The 26,068-nt window shown below is 39.2% G+C and overlaps 3 protein-coding genes across 4 annotated transcripts; 2 read left to right on the top strand and 1 right to left on the bottom strand.

Annotated features, from left to right (window-relative positions):
* Positions 1–1,872: 1,872 nt before the first annotated feature.
* On the top strand, positions 1,873–12,897 carry nr1h4 (nuclear receptor subfamily 1, group H, member 4). Of its 2 annotated transcripts, none has more exons than XM_029434355.1 (9): positions 1,873–1,969; positions 4,359–4,733; positions 7,802–7,942; positions 9,054–9,196; positions 9,287–9,385; positions 10,047–10,146; positions 10,283–10,429; positions 12,436–12,549; positions 12,659–12,897. In XM_029434355.1, exons 1-9 carry the CDS (start codon positions 1,873–1,875, stop codon positions 12,895–12,897), a joined length of 1,455 nt encoding a protein of 484 aa, XP_029290215.1. The 2 variants fall into 2 exon arrangements, with proteins under 2 accessions (XP_029290215.1, XP_029290216.1); XM_029434356.1 differs by lacking the exon at positions 1,873–1,969 and adding an exon at positions 3,296–3,326.
* A 1,281-nt stretch (positions 12,898–14,178) lies between these two features.
* Positions 14,179–17,672, bottom strand: c1qtnf13 (C1q and TNF related 13). The gene is made up of 2 exons (XM_029434333.1): positions 17,542–17,672; positions 14,179–15,850 (listed from the first exon to the last, which is right to left on the bottom strand). The coding sequence occupies exons 1-2, from the start codon at positions 17,582–17,584 to the stop codon at positions 14,778–14,780; spliced, it is 1,116 nt and encodes a 371-aa protein (XP_029290193.1). The 5' UTR covers positions 17,585–17,672; the 3' UTR covers positions 14,179–14,777.
* Positions 17,673–18,797: 1,125 nt separating this feature from the next.
* Positions 18,798–24,998, top strand: ube2na (ubiquitin-conjugating enzyme E2Na). The gene is made up of 4 exons (XM_029434403.1): positions 18,798–18,936; positions 23,705–23,951; positions 24,346–24,486; positions 24,790–24,998. Exons 1-4 carry the CDS (start codon positions 18,907–18,909, stop codon positions 24,834–24,836), a joined length of 465 nt encoding a protein of 154 aa, XP_029290263.1. The 5' UTR covers positions 18,798–18,906; the 3' UTR covers positions 24,837–24,998.
* The last annotated feature ends 1,070 nt before the right edge of the window (positions 24,999–26,068 follow it).

The raw sequence follows: 26,068 nt of genomic DNA, 5'->3' as shown, positions 1-26,068 counted from the left end.
TTATTTCAAAGAGAGTCTCTGTTGACTCAGAAGGCCCTCTTTGGATGGAGCAACAACCCATCAATGATTAAACTTTTTCCTTTTGGACAAATTAAAGATTACAAAGAAATTAAGAATGTGATGTGTCATTCTTAGAGTACACAAAGACAGGCAGGTATGTTGAGGTATGAAAGTGTCAATATATACAATTCTGGTGCAGACTGGTATTTCACATTGCAGTGACATAATATAATAACTGTGATCAGTTCAAGGACGAATGGCAATGATTGCTACAGTCTGCTTTCAGTGTTTTTTCTACAATAACCTCAATATATTTCCGTGCTTCTCAAAAATATTATAAAGCATTCAGTGTCGTCTAACTGTTAAAAGAAGACACAGCGTGATGCTCTGTCTTTTCTCAAAGATAAACATATTTGGACAGATAGCAGCACTTGTACTCGGCTTGCTCGCACTAACACCAGTTGTTTGCTAATGACTGGATGTCAGCCTGGGGTGGTGATGGCCTTGTGGTCTCTTCCAAATATAACATCAGAAGGTTGTGAGTTCAATGCCAGGGCTGCCACCATTGTGCCCCTGAGCAAGGTACTTAACCCTGACTTGCTCCAGGGAGACTGCCCCTGTTGTTGGTTCACTCTGGACAAGAGCGTCTGCTAAATGACATGTAATGCATGTGATGTTTGTGTGTGGGTGGGATTTCTGCTCTTCTGGAGAATTCACGAGGCAGCCTCTTGTCTTAGTGAGATAAAGAGGGATTTTTTCTTTGGCGGGGGGAGTGTGTTTGGAGGAGAGGGGTGGGGGTGACATGTACAGGAATGGACAGTTTAATTAATAACCATTTCTCCCTGACCTCAACTAGTCACACATGCTATCACTGGAGTCCAGACACAAGCAGCGTAATGTTCATTAGCAAATATTGATTGAGCTGTAGCTCACGGCGCGGAAATCAGTAACAAGGCAGAAGAAGAGGAAAGTAAAGAGGAAAAGAAAAAATTCAACACCAACTGACCGGGATAAGGTAAGAACTATTAAATCTATTAAAACTATTAAATCGAGTCTGAACATATTTCAAGTTCACTGGTGAGCAGGTGACTCTTTATGAGTCTGCGGCGTGCCACTGTGTGTGAGGTATGTTTGGTTGTTTTGTGGGTTGTTAAAGTGGACTAGGGGTTTCTGAATCCTTGTGGGCTGCTCTTGGATCTCAGGGGAAATTACGCTGAGTTAATTCAATTGTGGCAGATGAAGTCTATGAAGGTAATGTTTCACATGTGACCGTGTTGTGGCCTTGACACCAGAAAGGCCACGGACAAGTTTAAAAACTCTGTTTTTCAAGAGATACCTTCAAGCTACAATTCAGGTTTTGCCATTTTAATAGATGAGCTGCTAACTGAGACTAAAGGCTTGCATACATTATGTTTAGTGAAATTAAGAATTAAGAAAGATAACACATACAGTATCTAGTTATACTTCCTGTCAAATGAGCCTCTAACAGATGTGTACCTGTGTGATATAGAAAATATAATAACTGCTCTGACAGGATGAAGAAAGAAAATACTTTCCATGACTCGCTCTTAGGGGGGCCATGTTATGGCCTGACCTTCATCCCCCACCTCACTGCAGGCAGCTACTGAACATCTCATCTCTGAGTGGGAGAGAAGAACTGTCAGGTGTGGTGATGTAGAGACTCCCAGGCTGATGTGTATATGTTAGTGCAGGTTTCAGAAGATCCTGCAGACCTATACGAGTGTTCAGGAGATCTTCACCAAGGTTCACAAATCAGACTATTTGTATTCTTGTTACAGAAGTAAACAGAGGCTCACTACCTCTCCGTGTCCAAACTGTGTTTTCTGAGTTGGTGCTCGACGACCATCCTGAATGAATGAGTGGGTGGGCCCCGACATCAATGTGGTGGGACCGGTGCAAATCCCACCCAGCGATGAATTCTCCATCTCAGAGAGCTCCCACTTGTTTGGTAAGTCGACACAGCACAGTGGTTCTTTAAGCTAAATGCTGAAGTTTAGCAGGTGTAATGTTGAATGTTGAAGGGTGGTCATTATTCTTCTGGTATTTGTTAAATTTCAGAAATTTAAAATTTCTCCTGATTGATAAAGAGTCAGGAGAGCACAAAAGTTATTACAATATATGCCAATCACCCAAATATCATGGCAATCTGTCCAATAGCTGTTGAGATGATTCAGTCTGGACCAGCGTATGAACTGACGCGTCGGATCCATTTCAGAAAAGGGTGGGCCACAAAGTTTGTGCGTGTGTGACACTGTAGGGAGACATTTAATAACAAGTGACACCTTTCTGGCGCCCGGTAGCTCATCTGGTGGTATGGCCTGCCCATGAACTAAGACTTGGTCCTTGTTACATTCAAATCTGACGTGCGGCACTTTGCTGCATGTCGTCTCCTCTCGCTCCCCCTTTCTCTCGAATGCTGTTCTATCAATTAAAGGCAAAATAACAAAAAAATAACAAAATGTACACATTACGCAACTCTTTTATACCAATGACGTAATATGTAAACATTTAGATTGCACACAAAAAAAATGCACACGGTAGTAGGCTTACTGAACATCAAAGCTAGCTTACTCGCGTTCGGTATCCAGACAGGGGCGTAAAGTGAGTGGGGGGAACCCCTTCCGCCCTTGAGTGACTGAAAACTAGTTAGCAAATAAGCAGAGAAGTGAAATACAAAGAATAACAGAAACATTATTGAAATCATCTTGTGTCTCTTCAAGTTGTTGTAGTACAAATGCAAACTCGACTGAAGGAGACCAAAATATTCCACTGTCACTGTTTGTCTTTTATGATGGAGCGGTACAGTACAGAGTTTGTCTAAAAGGGCAAAAATCCAATCAGATCTTATATAATACAAACATGTAGGCAAAACATAATAACCCAGCACCTGAATGTATGGAAACACATGTTTCTAATGATTATTGCATGAACCAGTTTACATCTATGTCTGTCTGGCCGCTCTCAAACTCAAGCAGCACCACACAGTAGCAGTCAGATGGTACCATTACCCAAATCTGGAAATGACTTCCCACATCAGCCAGCTACTTGTAGTGATGTAAGAAATGTGACTGTGTGGTTAATGAGTAGCCCTGGCAACCTTTGCTCCCCTATGATTTCTCAAGCAAGTGTCAAGAAGTTCAGTACTAGATCTGCTGAAATAAATGGAAGATGGTTTGTTAGTTAGAGGCGGAAGGATCAATCTATTCAACACAGCTGGACTGTTGGGATCAGAGAATAAAGCCCCTGAATAGTTTGTGAGTTCGGTCACAGAGGGATGGCCATGGTCCAGTCCGAGCCTTCAAGAGGTCAGTGATGCATATACATTACAAGTGTTGCATTAGTGTTGGGTATTTCAGTTTGACAGATTTGATTTGAGGGAATATTCTCGTAAACTACACACGGTCTTTAAAATCATCAACCCTCGACAGTTTTCAAAGTTTGAAAACTGTCGAGGGTTGATGATGTGAAGATGCAACACTGCAACAGAAACAACGATGCAACCCTGCTAACTATTCTTGTATCCGCTTCAAAAGTGCCAACTTGTTTGGAGTGGAGGTTACATGTCATTCTAAAAGACACAGTGTGCTCTGTGCAAGCAAGTTGTTAATCATTTATGGGTTTATATTATGTGTTGTGAGGGTTACAACTACTGCTGAGCCAGTTACTATTCTAACAACCTTCTGCTCAATAACACTGTCTTGTGGAGGGTTTCCTTATCAAAGTTTAGGGTTTAATTATAGAAAGTATCAAGTTGCACATATCGTAAAGCCGCCTGAGACAAATATGTGATTTTGGGGCATAGAAATATTTCCTTTGGTATTTGACTGCGTCTCACACTTGAGCTTCAACATTCTGTTTCAAGGAACCAGTTCATATTATTAAAGCAGCACTAATCAATACTTTTATATTATCCATTGTTTTGGTTTTCTGGCCCATAACTTCACTGTTTCAGTCTCTTCACGCTTATTTGTGATATTCTCAGATGCAGCAGCCAGCTGTTTTCAGCAAAGAAAACTATGTCCAGCACATGACAGCAGACAAAGTTAGCAACTAGCTGGTGCACGTTGTGGAGCATTTAGCAGCTAAAGAGCAATATATGTCGGTAGATCAAAAACAGCTAAAAGAAAGTGAATATTTTACATTTGTCAGATGGCTGTACATATCAACCCACCCACTTTGCGCCCTGTTCTGAATTGTGAACGTGCGTAAACTAGCTTTGATGCTCGCAATAGATCTCATACCGTGTGAAAATCTAAGAAAAAAGAAAGAAGTGGATCTTGATTCTGTACATGCTGTTTTTAAGCACTTTTATAATCCCTCTCCTACGTCTCTCTCAGATATTCTGGCAGATCAAGGAAGTCCTCTCCTGCAGGATCCAGACATTTTACCCTTCACCTATCCCAGCATGCAGTATCAGTCCATGGAGCCTACCATGTCTTCCACACCATACTACTCCAATCAGAACTTCTACCCTCAGTACAATGGAGACGAATGGTACACACACACAGGGATATATGAACTGAGGAAAGGACCCCTGGAGGTTGGCTATGATGCTGAGATGGAGGAGGTGTCCGCTGTGGTGCCTGCTGTGTGCAAGAGGACACGGCACATGTCGCAGGCTGGAAGGGTCAAAGGGGAGGAACTGTGTGTGGTGTGTGGAGACAAAGCCTCTGGATACCACTATAACGCTCTCACCTGTGAGGGATGTAAAGGTGAGGGAAGCTGCGCCGTAGTAACACAAGTATGCTGGATTTAAATGCAGAAAAGTTCTACATGATTTTTAATCCCCTCTGTTCGAGCAGATTTCCCTGCATTGTGTCTGGGTTTGTGCTATTTAAAGTCATTGGTGGAACGTAACTAGGTACATTTACACAAGGTCTATACTTAAGCAAGATTTTGAGGTATTTTACTTGAGTATTTCCATTTTCTGCTACTTAGTACTTCTACTCCTCTACAATTCACAGGCAAATATTGTACTTTTGACTCCAATCATGTAGCCTATAGGTCAAGATCAAACTTTATTGATGCCATGGTGAAATTCACAAGCTACCTGGCAGTACATATGGTAAATAAAAGCTCCTTCATTACCAGCTGCAACAATAAAGTGATGAACACATTAATGCATGAATAATTATAATCCAATAATAACATATACATTATTCTGAAATGGGCTGTTGTGCAGAATGAGTACTTTTACTTTTGGTACTTTAAGTATATTTAGATGCTGCTAATACTATTGTATTTTTACTTGAGTAAACTTTGTAAGTATTTCTACACTGTGGTATTAGTCTTTTTATTTGAGTAAATGATCTGAGTACTTTGTCCACCTCTATTTAAATATTCGGGCACAGACAAAGGCTGCGGTAGTGTAAAGTTAGATGTGTCCCATATAAGCAGAAATTGTGTTTTTGTCGGTTGGCGTTAGGGGCCATCCATTATGTTCATATACAGTCCAAACAGTAGCAGGTGAAGAGTAATTAATACAAGAGACATGCTGTTTGTGCTCATTAGGCCTGAGGGGCAGAGAAGTGACAGTTCAGGAATATGCTTTGGTGCTGCATATGATTTACTGTTTGTGTGCTGCTCATAAAAACAGGTTTGTTTATTTGTACTTTATAACTATGGGCTGTCACATTATCAGATTTTCACTACACAATTATCGTAGTCAAAATAATTCATGATAAAGAAATTATCGCAATATCTATAGAAATCTAGAAATTAGAAATTAATCTTTAACTTCGATTAATCTGCATTTCTGTCTATTCTTTGTCAAATAAATGACACTCATATGTGTGTGAAGCGCTGGATTATTAAACAATATTATCATATGTATATTATTAACATGATATCCATATCTAATTTTTTTAATAACGCGTTATTGTCCGGTATATCGTGACACCCCTATTTACAGCTATTTTTACTACTGCTGTACACCTGGACATAATACTGTTTATTATATTTAATTTAATGTAATCACATGCCAGTAAATCCATACAGTACATCAAGTTTAACTCTGACTCTGACTTCTTGAGCTGAAGAAAAGCTTGAGGCTGATTTCAAGAGAACAAAAGATATATAAGGAAATATTACAGTACTTTACAACCTTCTCCATAAAGAAATGATGCACTTGGTGACAGTGGAGTCGTGGCCTCTAGGTGCTCCTCCCCGTGTTTTTATGATGCTGTGAATTTGCTGTGATTCCAGCCAAACCACCGGGTGAATGGATATGACTGTAATTCCACACTGTGACGTTGGACAATGCCAGGAGTCCAGCAGCTGGCCTGTGCTGCCATTTGACTGAGAATAGGCTCAGGTCTACCCGGTACTGCTGCCAGATTGGGTTCCCTCTCAGCTTTCGGTTGTACAATGCAGGAGCAACCTGAGCTCAGTTACGCTAATGCATGCCATTCTGCTTAATGTTCTGTGTCAGAATGTCTAATAACTGTTCCAAAGTTATTCTGTGTGTGTGTGTGTGTGTGTGTGTGTGTGTGTGTGTGTGTGTGTGTGTGTGTGTGTGTGTGTGTGTGTGTGGCATTGCCAGCTGGGTTCACAGCGGTCATGTGACATTATTAGAACTATGTGTAACTAATTATATTTATATCACCTTGTCAATGATCCATTCTGGTTAAATAATACAATCTTATCAGAAATCTGCATGGAATAAATATTGAGCAATGATGGAAGAAGACCAGATTCTTTAGTTATGTAAAAGTAGAAATACCACAATCCAAACAAAACTACTGAAAGTCCTGAATTCAAAATGTTGCTCAAGTTTAAGTGCAGAAGGATTATCTACTAAATGTTCTTACAGCAGCTATATTTTCATATTAACAATCGCTTAAATGAGTATGTGTATGTGAAAGGTGGCGCTCGTAGGGATGAACCCAGAGAGAATTATGACTTGACTGTGCCGTTCCCCCCAACTCATTTTAGTGTCTCATTATTATTTTGGTTTTCTTGTGTTGTTTTGAGCTCCATCAAGTGGCCGTCTTCACCTAAAAGTTCTAGAAAAACAACAGCACATTACCTGCACAACACCAAACGAGAGACGCAGTTAGCAACTAGCTGGTCAACATAACGAAAACATTGGTAAAAATATTTCCTTCAGGAGTTGGAGGAGATTCAAAACGAAGCTAAAAGGAGAGTACATATTGGATTTACATTCACCAGGTGGCCAGAAAAACAACTCCAGATGAATGATAATGTGTCTGCTGGATGTGTACACGAACAATTGTTTGCTAGCGTGCTATATCTGCGTAAAAGGTGATATAATATGTCAGTTGTGTTTACAGCTTGTTTCTACTGCCCCCAAGTGGCCAAAGAAATCTAACAAATCTGTAAATACAGATTTAAGTATCAAACCGGCACTTAGTATGCAGAACGGGCTTGTATTCTGAATGTTGTATTTGAATATATATTTAATGTTTTCTTGATTAGTAAACATTTTTGTCTTAGCAGACATTTTCTTATGCTGTTGGTTGAAATGGAAATAATAGATCATGTTAACATGTTAACTTGTTAGCATGTTAAGATAAATACACGGTAAGTAGTACCTTTAGCTGGCAAAAGTACCATGTGAAATGTAGTAGAGGAGAGGAATAAAAAATGAGGTACAAGTACTTAGGAATGTACTTCAAAACAATACTTAAGTGAATGTACTTTAAACTACTTTGCTAAAGTGCGGACTTATAGCAAATACTTTTTTGTAGTCCATAAGGTACACAATATCTTGACTTTGTATCAGTATCTTCTGTACCTTTTTTTTGTCAAACGTGTTCAGGTTTCTTCAGACGGAGCATAACCAAGAACGCTGTGTACAAATGCAAGAGTGGCGGAAACTGTGAGATGGACATGTACATGCGCCGGAAATGCCAGGAGTGTCGGCTAAGAAAGTGCAAAGAGATGGGCATGCTGGCTGAATGTGAGTATCACTGATCGTTTAGGGAACTACTGTTCATGCTGACAGGATGCAAACAATCGCTCGTCAATGTGATGGGGAATGAAATAATTGTAGACACATCTGTACTTACGATCATGAATCAATTCAAACTGAATGGCACAGTCCACATGCACACACAGTAATGTCTATTTAGTCGAGTCAAAGGCTAGCCTCATTTTCCATTCTGACATGACCTGTTGAATTTTACTGGAGGATTGGACGTCACATATCAAACAATAGAAGGTCCATCTTTTGTTACTGTTACAGGAATAGAAGCGGTTAAACAGACACCTTAAGACCCATTTAGAGAAATGAACACCTTCAAAGTGGATGCTGTCATTAAAAGGAATTTACTATGGACTTCTGCATCTTCACACTTCTTTATTTGGGAATGTAGACTTCTGTATTTTTATAAGCTTAGTAATGTGACGACATAGCTTGTTACTATGCATGTGTACGTTGGGAGTCTTTGGAGGATGATTAGTTATTGGGTCTATTAAGAGCTGTCAGTCCAAAAGAGGAGGAGGACGGACTGGACTCCTGTTGCTCATAAATAGTGCAGACAAGTTGTAATGAATATTGCAGCGTGGCAGGCATTCATGACTGTAACTGCTGGAGCAATAAGAGCTCAACAAATTGGACTTTTTTAGTCATTGTGTGAAAAGACAGATGCTAATTTACTGGAAAGATTTTGCTCCTCACTTTTTTAAGTCAAAATACATTTTCCACTAATATAAAATGTGTAAAAAGAAGAAAAGAAAAGAAAAAGGCACCAACAGAAAATAAACACATCATTAGATTATAAAACTTACATTTGAACGGTTGGATTGTAAGAAGCAAGACAATAAATCAATAAGAGGAATAGAAACAATCATGCAATGACTTAAATGTAAGCTCCAGCTTATGGATCACTGTCATGTATGGATTACATTGGATATAATACATGGTGTTCAAATATTAGTCAGAAAATTAGTTGAGATTTTCAGTTGACTCTGTTAATATGGCCTCATGATTAATGAAAATGAACATTTACAAATGCTGAGAGCTGTGAGGTATTTAACACACATAGTGAAGCCTTCATCACCGCTGGCAGGCCTGCTGACAGAGATCCAGTGTAAGTCTAAAAGACTACGGAAGAACACCAAGGCCTCCCCGGGACAGTCCACCGGAGACGAGACAGAGGCGGCGGACAACACAGACAACAAACAGATCACCTCAACCACCAAGCTCTCAAAGGTGATCACTATCTCTGCCGGTGTCTTGGAAATGTGCCGTCCAAATTCACTGAGTCCGTCATGTAAACTGTGTTTTCTGTTTTCTGTTCAGGAAAAAGTCGAAATCACCAAAGAGCAGCGGGCTCTCGTGAAAGCCATCGTAGATGCTTACAACAGACATCAAATTCCTCAAGACGTGGCCAAAAAACTGGTATATTACCCTAAATATCAAATCAATCTTTGCTTTTCTTTAATTACTTAAATTATTGACATTAAAGGGGACATGTTGTGCTAATTTTCAGATTCATACTTGTATTTTGGGAGTCCACTGAAACATTTTTATTGCTTTAATGTTCAAAAACACACATCATTGTTCTCATACTGTCTGTCTGAATAAACCTGTAATCTCTGTCTGAAATGCTCGTTTTTACCGCCCGTCTCTTTAATTCCCCTTCCAAAAAAAGCCCAGTCTGCTCTGATTGGCGCACCATTGCAAAGGTAGTTGTCAAGCAGTTGGAGGAGGTACTCAGATAGGGGCTTTGTATTCTAATGAGCCTGCATGAGGTACAAATGTATGTGCACAGGCACTGAAAAGTGAAAGATTCAATAAATGAGTTCCTGAAAATTGGCAATAGAGAGTGCAGCTCATGCGCACAAAGCCAGTACAGAAAGATGTCACTCTCGGACCATTCGCCTGACATCTATCTGCACTTCAGACACTGAAGTTCACATGATGACATGCTTAAACCTCTGATGCCGCTATAACTACTAAACGTGGTTAGTGTGACTGCTGGTGGAGTTTATGCAGCTTGGTTTGTCTTCTCTCTGTTGATCTTTTTCTGTGTTGTTTACTCTTGTTGTTTCCCCTCCAGCTGCAGGAACAGTACAGTGCAGAGGAAAACTTCCTGCTATTGACAGAAATGGCAACAAGTCAAGTTCAAGTTCTGGTGGAGTTTACAAAAAATATTCCAGGTATTGTTCCCTAGTTCACAAATCTTATAGAATATAGACTTGTATAATATTAAGACCATGGATGATAACATGATATCAGTAATAATTGAAAAACACTAATAGCTGGATGTAATGAGCGGTTTGATGCCTCTGGCAGGCTTTCTCTCTCTGGATCGTGAAGATCAGATCGCTCTGCTCAAGGGTTCGGCTGTGGAGGCCATGTTTCTGCGCTCAGCTCAGGTTTTGAGCAAAAAGATGCCCAACGGACACACAGACGTTTTGGAGGAGAGGGTACGCAAGAGTGGTGAGTCAACTGAAGTGATCCATAAAAATGTAAGGCACTGTCTGATACAACATACTGTACTTTTTGCACAAAGTCCAGATGGTGCAATCACACAAATTCTTGTGGTTTTAGTAGAAACGATGACCTTCTAAACTTTCATCAGACAAAATAATCCAAGTCACTTCAAAGTGTGGAGCTAGAATATCTTTACTCCTAATTCATGACTTTCAAAAGTCTTCAGTCCTTTACTCTAGCAGCAGGCTGCATATGCAGCATCATGACATTTGTAGTTCCACCTGCGGTCAAGCATCCAGGTCTAGTCCTTTATTAATTGATCTACCTGATCTGTGTGATGCAGCTCAGAGACGTGTGTTGACCTGTTGATCTCTGGCTAGGTGTAGGTTACACATGCACCCTCACTGGGTCCAGTTTCACTCAGTTTAAGGCACGGTGTGTGGGCATGCTGACAGGTAAAGGAGGTCATTCAAAGAAAACCCAGCTTTTCGGTGGCACCGGGTTTAATTTTTTTAAATACTCATATAAATGAGCTTTTTTGCAGCCGCTCTGTTTACACATAACTCCCATATCAAATATTTTACTAGCTTGGTGGTTTTAAGAAATCATTTATATGTATGTGAGGTATCATCACGTCTACCAGGTTGGACAGTTAGACAGACAGTGATGGCAGGAGTGTGTGTGAGTCACTCGGTCCCTCAGCGCAGCTCTGGTGTGAATGGTGGGGATAAGAGACATTCACACTAAAGGCCAGTCCGGGAGAATAAGGGAGCAAAGCTGTCTGAAGAGACTATTGTTCCTTATCAAAACATCAAGAGTGCTATTGTCCACTTCTCTCCCTCTGAGCCCCGCTGGCATTTCTGAATGCTTGATGATGTGTCCGAGCAGACAGACACCCTCTGCTAGTTTGAGGAGCGTCGAGAGTAGAAACTGTTGCCAGTGTGCTCGGGCAACCTGGATGCAAACATTGGAAATCATATAGAGAGCCGTTTAAAAGAATCATCCTTAATTATTGTTGAATCATTACCTAAAGAAGAAAAGAAGAAAAGCAGAGAAGTTTATATTTTATATATGTTTATGGTCTCCCCAAAATGTGTCCCTGTTTAGAGATGAATGAGGTGGATCCTCATCCTAATGCATTGCAACTACTGTGTTTTCATTTGTACAAATGATCAGGACATATATGATCAAAGCTGAGTGAAGAGGAAATGCAGTTAAAGTCAGTAGCAATGTTATTGTAGAATAATCTAATCTAATCTCCTTTTCTTCTCTTTGTATTACTAAATAAGCTATAATTTGGTTACCACTCAGGTTCATAAGTATATTGTACAGTATATTCATAAATATAGGCAAGAATATGTTCTTTCTTTCTTTTTTAGCTCTCTCCTTATCCTCTTCCTCTTACATTTGTAAATATACCCTGTATAAACAACAGAATACTTACTTCACTAGGAGAGCTAGACTTGCTGCTCTCCTTCTGTGTAAATGGAGTTTGTTTTCCTTGTGATCATATAAATGAAGATTAAGACTTAAGACTGTTGATTAAATGTTCTTGCTCAAAGTGCAGACTGTTATGTAAAACAAGCTCTTTCAACTCTTTCCCTGCGCTTCCTTGTACATGCATTTAACCACATCTATACAACCTTACTTGTGTTTTGACTGTTTGAATGTCAGCCCATCAGCATTTGCTTCATCATTCATCAGATTAGTTCTTCACAATGAGCACTATACAAAATATAATCATCTGCGTACCGATACATTTCACTTCTTACATCTGAGAAAGTCAATTTACAATGTCAAAGTGTAAACTTTGGTGTTAGAAAGATGTTTTGGTAAATATAAATAAATACATTGCAACAGCAGATTTAAAATTGTGAATGTAGTACTGTACATGTGCTGAAATTACAGTAAATAATTAAACCACTGTGTAAAAGACCCCTCATGATGTTGTTAGGAGCTCAATTGTGCACATTCACCAAACAAGTTTTTTATGAATATATTTCTGTCTGCAGGTATATCAGAGGAATTCATGACACCCATGTTCAATTTTTACAAAAGCGTTGGTGAACTCCACATGGCACAAGAGGAACAGGCTCTCCTCACCGCCGTAACCATCCTGACACCAGGTGAGCCGGCATCAACAGCTGTATGTTATAATGACATAAACATAAGGTGTTTCTTTTTTTTCTTTTATGTATTTTATATTCTGAAAGGCTAATGTCTCATCCTCTTCAGATCGGCCTTACGTGAAGAGTCATCAGGCTGTGGAGAGACTTCAGGAGACCATGCTGGACGTGCTGAGGAAGCTGTGTGTCCTGCAGCACCCACACGAGCCGATGTATTTTGCTCGTCTCCTTGGCCGCCTGACGGAGTTGAGAACACTCAGCCACTACCATGCAGAGATGCTCACGTCCTGGAGGATGAACGACCACAAATTTACGCCGCTGCTCTGTGAGATCTGGGACGTGCAGTGACACACAAGGAGAGGTGGAGAAAGCTGCATAGGGAATGATAACATGAACATTTCAACTTGCAAGACAAAGCCATGGTCCAACTAGAGTGCATATTCATAGTGGATGATGTGCGGGTGTGGCGCTAAATCCATGCATCACCTGTTGATGGAATTAGTCATGACTCTGTGAATGATTTAGATTATTGTCTATGTTTTGGGATTATTTTATGGCTCAAAATGTCTTCATGTCTATTAACAGTGTGATTCAGCTCACTCAGACATGTCTCATTGTTGAGATGTTATGATATGGTTTACAGTGTTAAGAGGAAACTGTTCAAAGGTTGGGATTTGGCAAACTTCTATTTAATTTTTACTGTGTGCATCAAAACGTCTTGAAGTTGTGGTTAGTCGGACAAGTACAAACACTGAAACTTATTCAATGTAACGAAGGTGCTCGTAGGAAGTGTTAAATTTAGATTGAGTTTGTTACTGGCTAAACTTGTTTTGTATTCGTGAAACGTTTAGTACTTGCTACATGTACTTGCTGTAAATACGGTTCACAAAAGTACTTCTGCCTGAATAAATAACAAGATTAGCAGAAAAAGGGTTTGTATAGGACCATTCATCAGATTTCTTTTATACCTGTTATTTTACTATTCAGGAATAACAACATAAGAACTGGTTCATCTGAAAAATAATGATTCTTGTTTCTCTTTAATCTTTATGAAAATATATCAATAAACTAAACTAAAATATGTTGAAATTCTTCAAAACATATGGGTTGAAAATTGTAATATTAATGTCTGAACCCTTAGACTGATAACATTTGTTTTTCCACTATATAACCTGCAACAGCTAACACAAACAATGACTTCTTATGCCTACACTGAACTGCTTTTAAAAAATTTCAATACAGTGGGGTATCAGAGCAAATGCACCTCAATTACACGACCATAACTATGTTTCCACATAAAGAATGTTCACAGCTGCTGACTTGTATCTATATTTATTTTATGGTATACTGCTATTATTGCTGTACTTATTGTTTTGTGTTAGCAATGATGAAGCAGGAGTTTCAATAGTTGCAGCATTAACACCATCACACGGAGAGGCAACAGTGGTAGTCATAGCTGTAGTGAGGATCATGGATCACTGTGTACATGTTAAAGTAATGAAGATGTCATCAGTTATAGCAGCTAACTTTGCATTTCAGTAAAGACAACATTCATTTAACTAACAGACTCAATGCAACGGATTGAGTCATTAGCATTAGAAGAAACAAGACCTTTTGAAATCATTGCAGTGATTGAATTTATTTAGTTTCTTGAAATGCACAAAAAATATCATAAGAGATACAGATATATCTACAATATAAAACTTCCATAACATGACTATCCACACTCACATGACCATGATTTCTAAATCTCATTTTTACAGTGAGTAGATTATGATAAACTATACATCATTTACACGTTACTCCTTAGCATACAATACTATTTTTTACATTTAAAAAACTGCTTTATAAAACATTTGAATACAATAAAAGTAAATATGTCTGTGAACCAAACCCAATTGTATTACTGAATTAACAAGTTGTTATATAAACACAAATATTCTTTTTGTGATGCCTTACAGCTAATTGCACTTAAAGGACACAAATACCCATGTTGCATGCTGGTTAATGTCCATAGTTGTATCACAGCACCATCTTGTGGAGTCATTTGGCAACAAATATTATCCCCGGAGTTACATTATAGAGAAGATAAACAAAAAGCAAACAAACAAAGCAGTAAAGTAGTTATACTATACTGACCACACATTCTTTTTCTGCTCCATCCACATAGAAATCATCTACAGATTTTCTACAAAAACAACAGATTGTGTTATGAAGGGTAAAGACATTTAGAGGTGAGTTCTGTCCTGTGTGGTGGGAGGTGTGAGTGTCTCTGCTTCAAGATAAACCAAGAAGCCAGAAAAAGTGGTGTACCTCCCCTGGTTACTGTAGACAGCATAACGCTCATCCTGCTGACTGTACAGCCACACACTGTCGCCCCGGCGGAGAGACAGCAGCAAGCTCTGACTTTGCATCTCCCTTCTCTTTGACGTGTCCTCATCAAACACCATCGCCTGCACCTCGCCCTTCCCGGTCATCAGCTTCACGGAAACAGCCTTACGAGGGTGTTTTCCCACAGTGAAGGCAAAGAAGTAAGCACCTGGGAAGTGGCATGTGAACAGGCCTGAGGTTTTGTTGAAATGTCCCCCAATGTTGACGTATTCCACATCAAAGGTCAGAGGTGTCTTGTCCTGCTGCCTCATATTCTGACCCATGAGTGTGGAGGTCCGTGCCACAGAGAAGGCAGACCGCTGTTGCTCTGATGTGTGACCTCTGGCCAACGGGTCAGCTTGAGGGGGGCAGTTTGGGTAAGACAGCCCTGATGTGGACAGATGGTTGCTGACGTAGCCAGTTGGGGATATGTTAGGATAGACAAGGTAACCAGAGAAGCTGATGTAAGGGCCAGCATTGCTGTACAAAGCATATTGAGGACTCTGCTGTAAAAGCAGCCACACTGTGTCCATTTCCTTCAAACTGATCATTAGGCTTTGGCTTTGAACTTTCCTCCCTTTCTTGCGGTAGTCATCATACGCTATAGCCTGCACCTCCTCTCCATTCTTCACCAGTATCACAGAAAGCATTTTCTTTGGAAATTTCCCCACAGAGAAGGAGAAGTAGTAAGCCCCAGGTACGCGGCACCGGAAGTGACCAGTGTCTGGGTTGAAATCCCCTCCAATGTTGACCATGAGCCTGTTGAAGATCACCGCCTTCTGCTTGCCTCCCACAACGCTGTTGGTTCGTGTGGCAGAGAAAGCAGAGCGGAGACCTGTCGTCACTGGAGGGGCGTGAAGGGGTGAAGCTGTTCTAGAGCAGGCAATCATGATGAATATACATACCAGGTAGCAGTGTGCGCTCCACTGAGCTAAAAAAAACAATTAAAAAAGAAGAAGAAAGAAATTACATATTGCAAACATAATTAGAAGAAAATTAAGAAAACATTAGTGAGTTAGATGTTGGAGATGTTTTTACTGTACAAAGTCAAAGTCCAGTTTTGTAACATGCGGTGGTCAGGAACCCTAAAGATCCCAAGATAATTCACAAGATTGTCCTTAAAATAAATATTTACAGCCAGCAGCTTAGCTCAGCACAAAGACTGGAAAAAAAGGGGAAACAGCTAGCCTTGCCCTGTCCAATGGTATCAAAGTCAGCATGCCAGAACAATCAATCAACGCGTTATATCTTGTCTATCTCTTATATCTTTCCGCCAGGTGTTGATAGGCAGATGTTTTCACTCTTAGACAGAGCCAGATAGCTTTTTTCCTTTAAGTATAAGGTGAAAAAAAGTATTTTAGTAAAGTAGTTTTCTTCTCTCTGGATTTTCTATATTTTATATCTTGCAAAATACTATACATGTATATATTTCAGGTCTAAAGAATTATAGAAATCAAACAAATCGAAAAGAACTAAAAATCTGTTTAGTTGAACCGCTCACAACTCATAACCTGTGATGAGGGCTTACAATGTTGCTTCAATATCAAAGTGAAAAAAACAAAAAACACTTTTGAGACTTAAGTCAATAATGCCTCTATATAAAATACTCCAAGTTGATAAGGTAGTCTGGCTACGCCCTGTCAAGATAGATCTTGCGACTCAAATCAGGCGCTCTGTGGGAGCAGCAGCCCCTGTAATGTGGCTGATATTGTCTGTTCTCTCTGTGCACTGAGAGAAGGGACTAGATTAGGTGCTGGTTCATCTGCTCCTGTGTGTGTTGAACAATGGAAACTTTGGAGGATCGGTTAGGTGGGGCATGGCAGAATGCTAAAAGATATTACTTAGATAAGTTGCAGAAAATCAGTTATCACTATGTGAATATTATCAAAATTGTAGCTTTTTGAATATTTTTTAAGCGACTTCATTTGTTTACATTCCTGAAATCCTGCCATTTTACCTTTATTAGAGATAAAGGTAAATTGGAGAGCATGCCATAATCAGATTCAGATTTAGATATAAAATGATTATCTATCTTTAAAAAGGTTAAGATTATTACTATCATATTTTATAATGTTTGCACACACATAAAGAAATAGATGAATTTGAAATCCCACAAGCTCCGATTGGTCTGATAAGCTTCCATGATCACTCTAAATGAACAGAAACCTTGCACCTATAAGGCTACAAACATGAGAAGTAACTATGCTAAGATTTTACACCTGGCAGTTTGCCCTGTTGCTTGTAATATATATATTTTACAAAACACTATTGATAGCTATTCAGTAGTAAACTGTGGTGGAAAAGTCAAGATCAGTGTCAGGAAATGAGTGAGCTGGCAAAAGACTAACCTTTTAACATTTCAGAAGAATCTACAGTGTTACAAAATATAATCTTATTTAAAAAGAAGCCATTTTTGTGCAGCAATAATTCAAACAGAGTGTGAATACAATGAACTAGAACCGAGAATCACCTATAGTTATGACAAAAAGGAGACAAATATAATTTAGTATAATCCTGTTAAAACAAATGAAAAACAGATCATACATACATTCTTAGTCCACTTATGCGTCTACACACAGACTCCATGATCTAAAGAGTAAACAACAGAAATATCAAACAAACCTGTTGGGCCATGTTGGGACAGAAGATGCATGCTGGACTTCATCTTCTTAGACAGATTTTTAAATAAAGTTCCTCTTAGTTTGCTGCACTGCTAATGCCCATGTAACAGGCCTGGCACCCAAAGGGACAAAGCCTCTGTCCATACAGGCATGTCAGGAGGAGGAGCTCCGAGTCCCCTCCAATCTATAGCTCCCATTCAGCCTGCAGTGCAGAAAAGTGAAAATGCAGTTGTACCTACAGCCTTATTGGTTTGTGGAAGTGTTGGGTCTAATTCCCACTTTGTTTTGGCTAAGAAAGATGGAGTAGCTGTGGGACACAATGTTTGGTTTTTCAACATCAGAGAAAAGTTTGATTACAAACCAAGCAGACAATTTAGATTTAAAAATGGTCCTGAAGAAGTTCATGTTGAAAATGAATGAAGTTGCCAAACAATGCACTGCCATATTAATGTCAGTGGCCAAGGTAATTTTAGAGTTCTGCTTCTCAGGTGCTGAAATGCATAAACTGCACTATAATGAAATGATTGAGGGTTAAGTGACAACTCAAATTCAATTTCTTTCAAATTCTTAATTTATCACAGTAATAGTCTAAGTATACTTGGGCAGAAATAAATATTAGCTGTAAAATATATTTTTTGATTATTCAAATAAGAATAAATGATTGTAACATTAGTTTAATGTTATATGATTGTAGATATATTATTGTAATTTGTGAGCGGTTACAGTCTGCTCTCATGCTTTCTTTGGTTCATACAAAGTCTGACAAAACCATGAAGTCTAAATAAGAAGAATTCACTTTAAAATGGTTTGTTGTCCATGTCCATGTAGATTATTTATAAAGAGTGTTGTATTCCAAATGAGAAGATGTAAAATTAACAAATGACTTCTGCCAATATCATTTTCTCTAAATTAATCTTCGTCCTGCACAGCATTTTAAATACATATTCCACATTAGTTTGAAAACCTTTCACAGAAATAAATTCATAAAATAAATGTATTGTTTTCTCTGCCAATATCACAAAAAAGTGTCATTAATATATTTATTTAGAAATGGGTTTGTTAGGTAGGCTAAATTAAATGTATAATCTTAAATCTGTTTCTCTGACTTTGTGACAAATATTTGTTTTTTAAAGCCCAAATTGATTTCCAATCAATATCTGATGATTAATCTGATGTATCTGTTGGTATATATTTATCCTTTTTATTGATAAATGTTTCTATAATATATGTACATCACATGAATTACTGCCTTGCTCTATCAGCCACATCCACTGTCATGACGCAGTGAACCCGGAAGACGTGTGTTTGCTGTCAATGCCAACGACAGAGGAGGCACAGAGAGCTAAAACCCCGCATTTAAGACAAGATGGCAGGACTGCCCCGCAGGATCCTTAAGGTAATCATTTCCCACTTTAAACATCCTCATATGTTACTGTTCTGTCATGGTCGAAACTGTACAGTACACTGTCTAAACTCCCGATGCCTGGTTAACGGTTTTGTGTGCTAACGTTAGCATCCAGCTCGCTAATGTTAGTTTGCTAAAGTAACTTCCGTTTAATTCCTGTGCCAAAATAGCCTACACCGAGACACTACGGGTTAAAAATACATAAACGCTTTGTGAAAATGGCGGATAAATGTGCTGTGTGCCGGGATTATATTTTATAAATGTACTTTTCAAGCACAACAGTGTTCTCAAATTGCTACTGTTCAGATGGTGGTGCTGACTGAATTTCTGGCTAACAAGCTAACCATGCTAACTCCGGCTAGCTGGTTTGCTTTGTTTTTGTGTATGATTTATAAAAAATAAAAAAACAGGAACAAGTTTAAACTCGCCTGGTTTCATTTAAGCATACATGCATTTAGCTCAGATGGGATGTTTTTCTCTTGTAGTCTTTTGCTTTGACACAGTTTGGCCTTTTGATTTAGTGAAGTTCTTAAGTTTGTCATTAGCTAGCTAGCAGTTAAACGTTAGTACCATTATATTATACATAAATGTGGTAAGCTAACGTTAGCTAGTATTTACCTAACAAAGTAGTATGGCTGAAACGTTTGATACTTTGAACAGAAATCATCTCCAGTGCAGACTTTTGCCCCTGACTCTATGGGGCATAATCAGTCGGTGATGTTGGCCATATAACCAAAGATGGTTTGCTCAACATAAGATACTAAAGATGCTATTAAGTTAGTTACATGATCCCCTGCCTTGAACAATATGATGCAGTGTTCACTGTCGGTTGACATCTGTCAGGAGACTTCCTGCTTGAAAGAATAGTTTTATTTCCTGCACCTCCCAAATGCAAATCCATAATTACACTACTTAAAGGCAAATTACAGGAGTACATTTCATCATGACAGCCATTGTATTCAGTGAAACTGTATGGTTCCAACAGTAATGATCAAAACAATAATTTAGCTGCATTTTGTTCTCTATGACATTTCGATACAGACTACGTTTTGAGAGGAGCTCTGAATACTTGGCAAACTGCTTGTCTGTGTGTGTTAATCGTTTGGTCTATAACATTACAAAAACAAGAACTGTAAAGGTTCAGTGTGTAGGATTTAGTGGCCCCTCCTTTTTCAAGTGTGTCGGAGAACTACGGTGGCCTTCAAGTAATGTAATAATGCGAAAGGCCCTCTTTTGAGCCAGTGTTTGGTTTGCAACATGGCGGACTGCGTGGAAGACTACCCACACCCTATGTAGATATGCAGGGCTCATTCTCTGGGAATGCAAACACAACAATTCAAATGTTCAGGTAATTAAACACTTGTAAAACCATTATTCATCATTTTGGAATATTCTATTCTATTTCTGCCAATAGATCCTCCTACATCCTACACACTGGTCCTTTAAGTTCCCAGAGACCAGGGTGAAGTGTTGAAACTGCTTCCACTGACCAGCAGCCACAAATCCCCAAATATGTCATTTAAAATCTTATGAAACACAGAAAAGCTCACCAGTCTTCTTTTTGACAACCGACTATTTAGTTGATTCCTCATTTTTACAGTTTCTTAATAGACATGCCTTACAGAAGCCACTTTTTCTTTGGGGAACCTTTGCAGTAACCTCACTGTAATTTTGTGGATTTGCAATTACCGGTACATTCATTCTGTGTATATTAACCATATTCACTGGAATTAGCCTACAGCTTATAATTTGTAAAGGGTTAGTGCTTAGCCTGTATTGAGTTTTATTAAGAAAACATAGGACCTGGGCCGTGTAATAATCCAATATAATAATTTGTCGTCTTTTAAGGAGTCATTTTGTCATGATTGTCATTTTTTGAGATATCATGATACACAATCAGGTCGTCTAAATTTATTAAAGACGAGCACATACTAACTCAAATTTCTCAGAAAATCTGATGTGAAATATTTTGAGGAAAATTTGTTTGAAGATTGCGCGTTTGTTTTTGACAGCACACTTTACATTACCACTGAGTTCAATGGGATAAACAAACTGGACTCCAACTTGCAACCTTCAACCTTTTTAAGCTCCATTACCCCAGAATACAATAGTGCATACAGTTCAGGACGGGGTATCTCTGCAGAATAATGGTGAAGAATATGTGGAAAGGTCAACTTGAACCCAAATGTTGGTTAATATTAATTGTTTTTCAACAGCAGTATGCAGGAATTCATTCATTCACTCACTCACTCATTCAGTCATCTTTATTGTTTAATTCCTGCGTGCCTTCACCTATTTTATAAAGTCTAAATCCAATAATTCTGCTTATGGGAATACCTCAGTGTAGAAAAATCCAACTATTGTCTTAATGAGATTACTCTCTGTTCGTATGCATGTACACATAGTCAGTGTATATAGCTAGAATTAATATAATTTTGTTATCTCTGTCATTTCACTTGAAACTGTTGGTCTTTTTGCACTAAAGTTCTTAATTAAATGACAAAATACTTTTCATTTGTCAAGTATCTAATTCACACAGGAGTATACAAAACTAGATGCCACCACGTTGTTATTTCATATAGTCGATGTTTTTATTGAATTACCAGGAAACATGTTATATAGTCATATATATCATTATGGAGATGTGAAATGGCCTATATCTGGCTAGAATATTTTGGCTATATTGCCGAGCCCTAATAGGAACATGGATGGTGTTTAAAAGAAGGATGCACAGGTGGGTAAGTCAGCAGACCGCAGACTAGTGTTGGTGGGAAAAGGTGGAAGTGCTGGGAACAGTACTTAGCGGACGGAGCCCTTGAGCCCTCAGAGCGTGTGACTGGGACTGGGAGCCCCTCTCCCGTCTGTGTTTTCACTGCATGGTTTTGTCTGTGGGTTATCTGAAACATTTCAGGAATCCCACTCCCAGTTGCATTCAGGAAAGGAACGCCAAAAACAAGAGTGGCGGTTGTTGGAACAGCTTTATTTGATGTTTTTGTTTCATCCATAGTTCATCTGTTGTTTTCAGGCGTGATGAATTTATTACACACGGCTACGTTTCAAACAGGCACAAAACTGTGTTTTTAGATTGGGGAAAATAAGAAGGAGTATCATTACAGTTTGGAGAATGGAGATCATAAAACACTAGCTCAAATTAAGCAATCTAAATGGTTCATAGCCGTTGTATAACAACATACCACTGCTATGACGTCTAATTCCATTGTACTTCCGGTATCACGCTGCTGTTGTTGAACGCATCTATCAGGTGTGTCACTCGTGTTGTTTCATGCACACCACAAGACATATCAGATACCTGCTCCTCTTTCACAGTAAAGGTGTGTTCTGTAGGTCACTTGGCTGCCACTGAGTTGAGAGAAGCCTTGCTGCAGTGGCTGATGAGAATGAAAGTAATAGTCTGCTGAGTCAGTGTCACCTCAAAAAAACTGTTGCATAGTGCACAGAGATTCAGCATTTAGCCAATACTGCAGTCAAAGCCACCCTCCCTTCTGTGTTAATGGATAAAAGCCAAGCAAGCCATCTCTGGAGTGAGAATAATAGTGACTCACAACTTGTTTTGCAACTCTCAGGTGCAGGCAATGGCTTTATTAAATATGTTTATATATTTTACTAATATAAAATAAGAAACCCTAAAGATGTTTCACCTAAATCTGGCAGGTTTGGGCACAAATGCGATAATAACATTCCAGCATATTGTAGCACAAGTAGCCTGAGAGGAAACTACACTGCTGCACCTCTTCTTGGCTCTGATTTCAGAAATTAAAAAATCTAGCCGATGACTGAAAACATTGGCCAATAACGGGTTATTTCAAAGGGAGAGGATTATATTGGCTGTTCTAGAAACGCAGATGCGCGCACGACCTTTCAGGCGGTGAAAGCCTGATTCAACGGCGGAATATCCTGCAGGAAAAGTTGCTGATCCAGTATCGGTAACAACTGTGTGGTGGAAAGTTTGAATTAAGTCTTTATACAAATGACCAGTGAAGTCTAGAATACTGAAATGAAGATTCTTGAAATATTCTTTGGAATATTTATTTGCGCAAAGAAGGTTCAACACTTGTACAGAGTGCAAGCAGTCTGGGTGAGGAAGAACCCCGATCAAACTGTGTTCATGTATTTTACAGACAGTCAGGAGAAGGAGGGGTGCAAGATTTACACAGTTGACCCAAAAAGTCAGTGAGTAGAGAAGGGAGGGGGTGGAGGATTCAGACAGTGGCAGGTGTTAGATAGCTACAAGAATACAACTGTAGACATTCTGTTTGTTACGATGACCTTCAGTCTAGCTAAGATACAATGATCGAGTTTGACGCGTGGAGCTAAAGAAGACTTTGCCCATCTGAAAGGAGGCACGGGGAGAATAGGGTTGGAATGCAAATAAAGTCACAGACATGCAGGGCGAGACAGAAGTTCATTGAACTAACTATTAAACAATAAGAATTTAACATGGACATATGACAATTTCCATTACAACTGCCTACACTGCAAATTGAGTAGGACACTATCTGCAAAGCGTTTCAGAGAAACTAAGTTGCAACTCTTTTAAACCTCAAACTATTTTCACGTTGTTTCACCTTGTGCAATCATGTCTTCGTGCCCCTGTCCTACTTTAACACTAGGAGTTGCATCCCTCTACTAAAATATAGAGTTAAGAAGCATTCCTCCTTGCACACACATCTCTGCATGAAATGATTATGGTAGTGTAATATTATTTAAGTTAATTTCTTTCTTACTTTTTCTGTACCAGGAAACTCAACGTTTGATTGCAGAGCCTGTCCCAGGCATCAGGGCAGAGCCAGATGAAGGCAACGCCCGCTACTTTCATGTGGTCATTTCTGGACCTCAGGACTCACCTTTTGAGGGCGGCACATTTAAACTGGAGCTCTTTTTACCAGAAGAATATCCCATGGCGGCTCCTAAAGTACGCTTCATGACCAAAATATATCATCCCAATGTAGACAAGTTGGGGAGAATATGTCTAGACATTTTGAAAGGTAAGTCAATACTCTGTAATGTCACAGTTTATGCTTGGCTAGCTGTGTGTGCTTTACGTTGGGCTTTACCTTAAAGGACATGTTTTCAACTGACAGAAAATGTTTCTTTTTCCATGTTCTGTATGTGTCAGGCTTGTTACTGTAGGAAAAGCCTGTATGTATTCTGTCCTCTGATGTTTGGCCTGTGAATGAAGTGAGGGATTTGGCAATTTCATCTTGCTCAAAGGATCAAGGGCCTCTTACATTTGTGCTCCCTAACTGGAGCTTTGTGCCACGTCTACTGCATATCAGCACCGTCTCTTCATTGCTCCTGCAGCTTTAAACACTCTATTGTCACTCTGCTTTTCTTGGTTTCAATTTTATTCTCATTAATCCCTGTGTTTAATTTTTTCAGATAAATGGTCACCAGCTCTGCAGATTCGCACAGTGTTGCTATCAATCCAGGCATTACTAAGTGCACCCAACCCTGATGATCCTCTTGCAAATGACGTTGCAGAGAAGTGGAAGTCCAATGAAGTTGAAGCCATAGAAACAGGTGAGATCTATGATCTGGCTGCGTTCAAAGAAGGGTTTATTACACTTTTCATGTAGCTCTTGCTTAGTGCTCCCTTTCCCCCTCATTCGGATCATAGGAATATCCTGCATAAATACACGGGTACAAACATGTACGATTTACCTTCCATTTTGAGGTGGATTTTTGTGTTTGATATTGTAGTAGGTAGGGTCATTACGATAAACATGTCTTAACACAGGCTGTCTATAAAAGAATAAATTAAAAAAGCCTTATTGTTCAAATGTATGTGACTCATGTTCATATTTGTTTTTTTCCACTTTGCAGCCAAGTCATGGACCAGACTTTATGCTGGAAGAAATGAAATGAAATGAAGTGTAGAGCAGCCCAACAAGTGGAAATCAAGTGTGAACACAACTCCTCATGTTCTGCCTCTTCCTACTTTATTTACATTTAAAGGACACAGTCTTAAATATATATATATATATATATAAATATATATATTGCAAAATAAACGTGAATATATTGTAAAGGAACAACACTAGTAATGAAATTACTCGTCTTTGTCCTTACTTACTACTGTTAGAATGCATGGGCAGAGGTTTACCATCTACTCACCTGGCTTTCGCCAAGCTTTTGCCAACTGCTGCTTTGACAAGCACGTTTAGGGGGGGGAAAGGGTGTCCTATGTCACACAATCATTTTTGGGAGGGGGTTGGGGCCCCTGGAGCAGTGGAATGGGCCGAGATGTGGTCAATATTGTATCATTTTTACTTTTATTTTAACTTTGTTTCATCGTGTTGCATTTTTGTTTTTTTAAAAGCAGCTAACTACTACTACTAGCCCCCACTGTATGTAGACAACACTCACCGACCAGACCTTCGTGCTGTGCAGATGGCCCAGCAGGACGCATAATCTATCGTAGCCCTGCTTCTTCTTTAAGTTACATCTGGCTGCACTATATACAAAATAATGACTAAAAACTAACTGAGCCTGCCACTGTCACATTAACCTTTTCAACCGCTCTCAGTGTAAACTGTTGGCTTGTGGATGGCGTGGGAGAGTGTGGAGGGTTAGGAAGGACATTGTGGATCTTTCCTTAGTTTTAACATGTTTTATTACCATATCTAGTCTTTTTATATGTGAATATTTCTTACTTTTGCCATACTAACTATTCTGCTTTCCCTCCGTATGTCATCACAGTCTAATGCTACAAGACTCAGTGGTTTTCTTCTTCCAATGACATTTATTTCACAAAGCAGTGGTTACATTTGAGCTGTCAGTTGTTTGATGGCGAGCGTGGTGGTGGATAGGGGTGGGTGGGTGATGAGGGGCTGATCTGCATGAGCGGAGATGCTGGGTTGTTATGGGATCAAACTCCAAAAGATCAATGAAGGCTTTGACTCTCAACTGTCGTGATTTGGTTTCTGGCCTTAAAAGTCTTTGTAAATTCATTATTTCTATTGATCTGGGAAGGAAATGTTTTCCTGCTCCCAGAATGCTATGACACAGTCCCCCTACATACTTTTATGTTCTGTAAATAAAATCTGTTGATTAAAAAAATGTGTGTGTGTGTGTGTGCCCTGATGAGACTTTCTCTGTGCGC

The sequence above is a fragment of the Cottoperca gobio genome, chromosome 6, assembly GCF_900634415.1.
Source record: "Cottoperca gobio chromosome 6, fCotGob3.1, whole genome shotgun sequence".
Lineage (NCBI taxonomy): Eukaryota > Metazoa > Chordata > Actinopteri > Perciformes > Bovichtidae > Cottoperca > Cottoperca gobio.
This window is presented reverse-complemented; position numbering and strand designations above follow the sequence as displayed.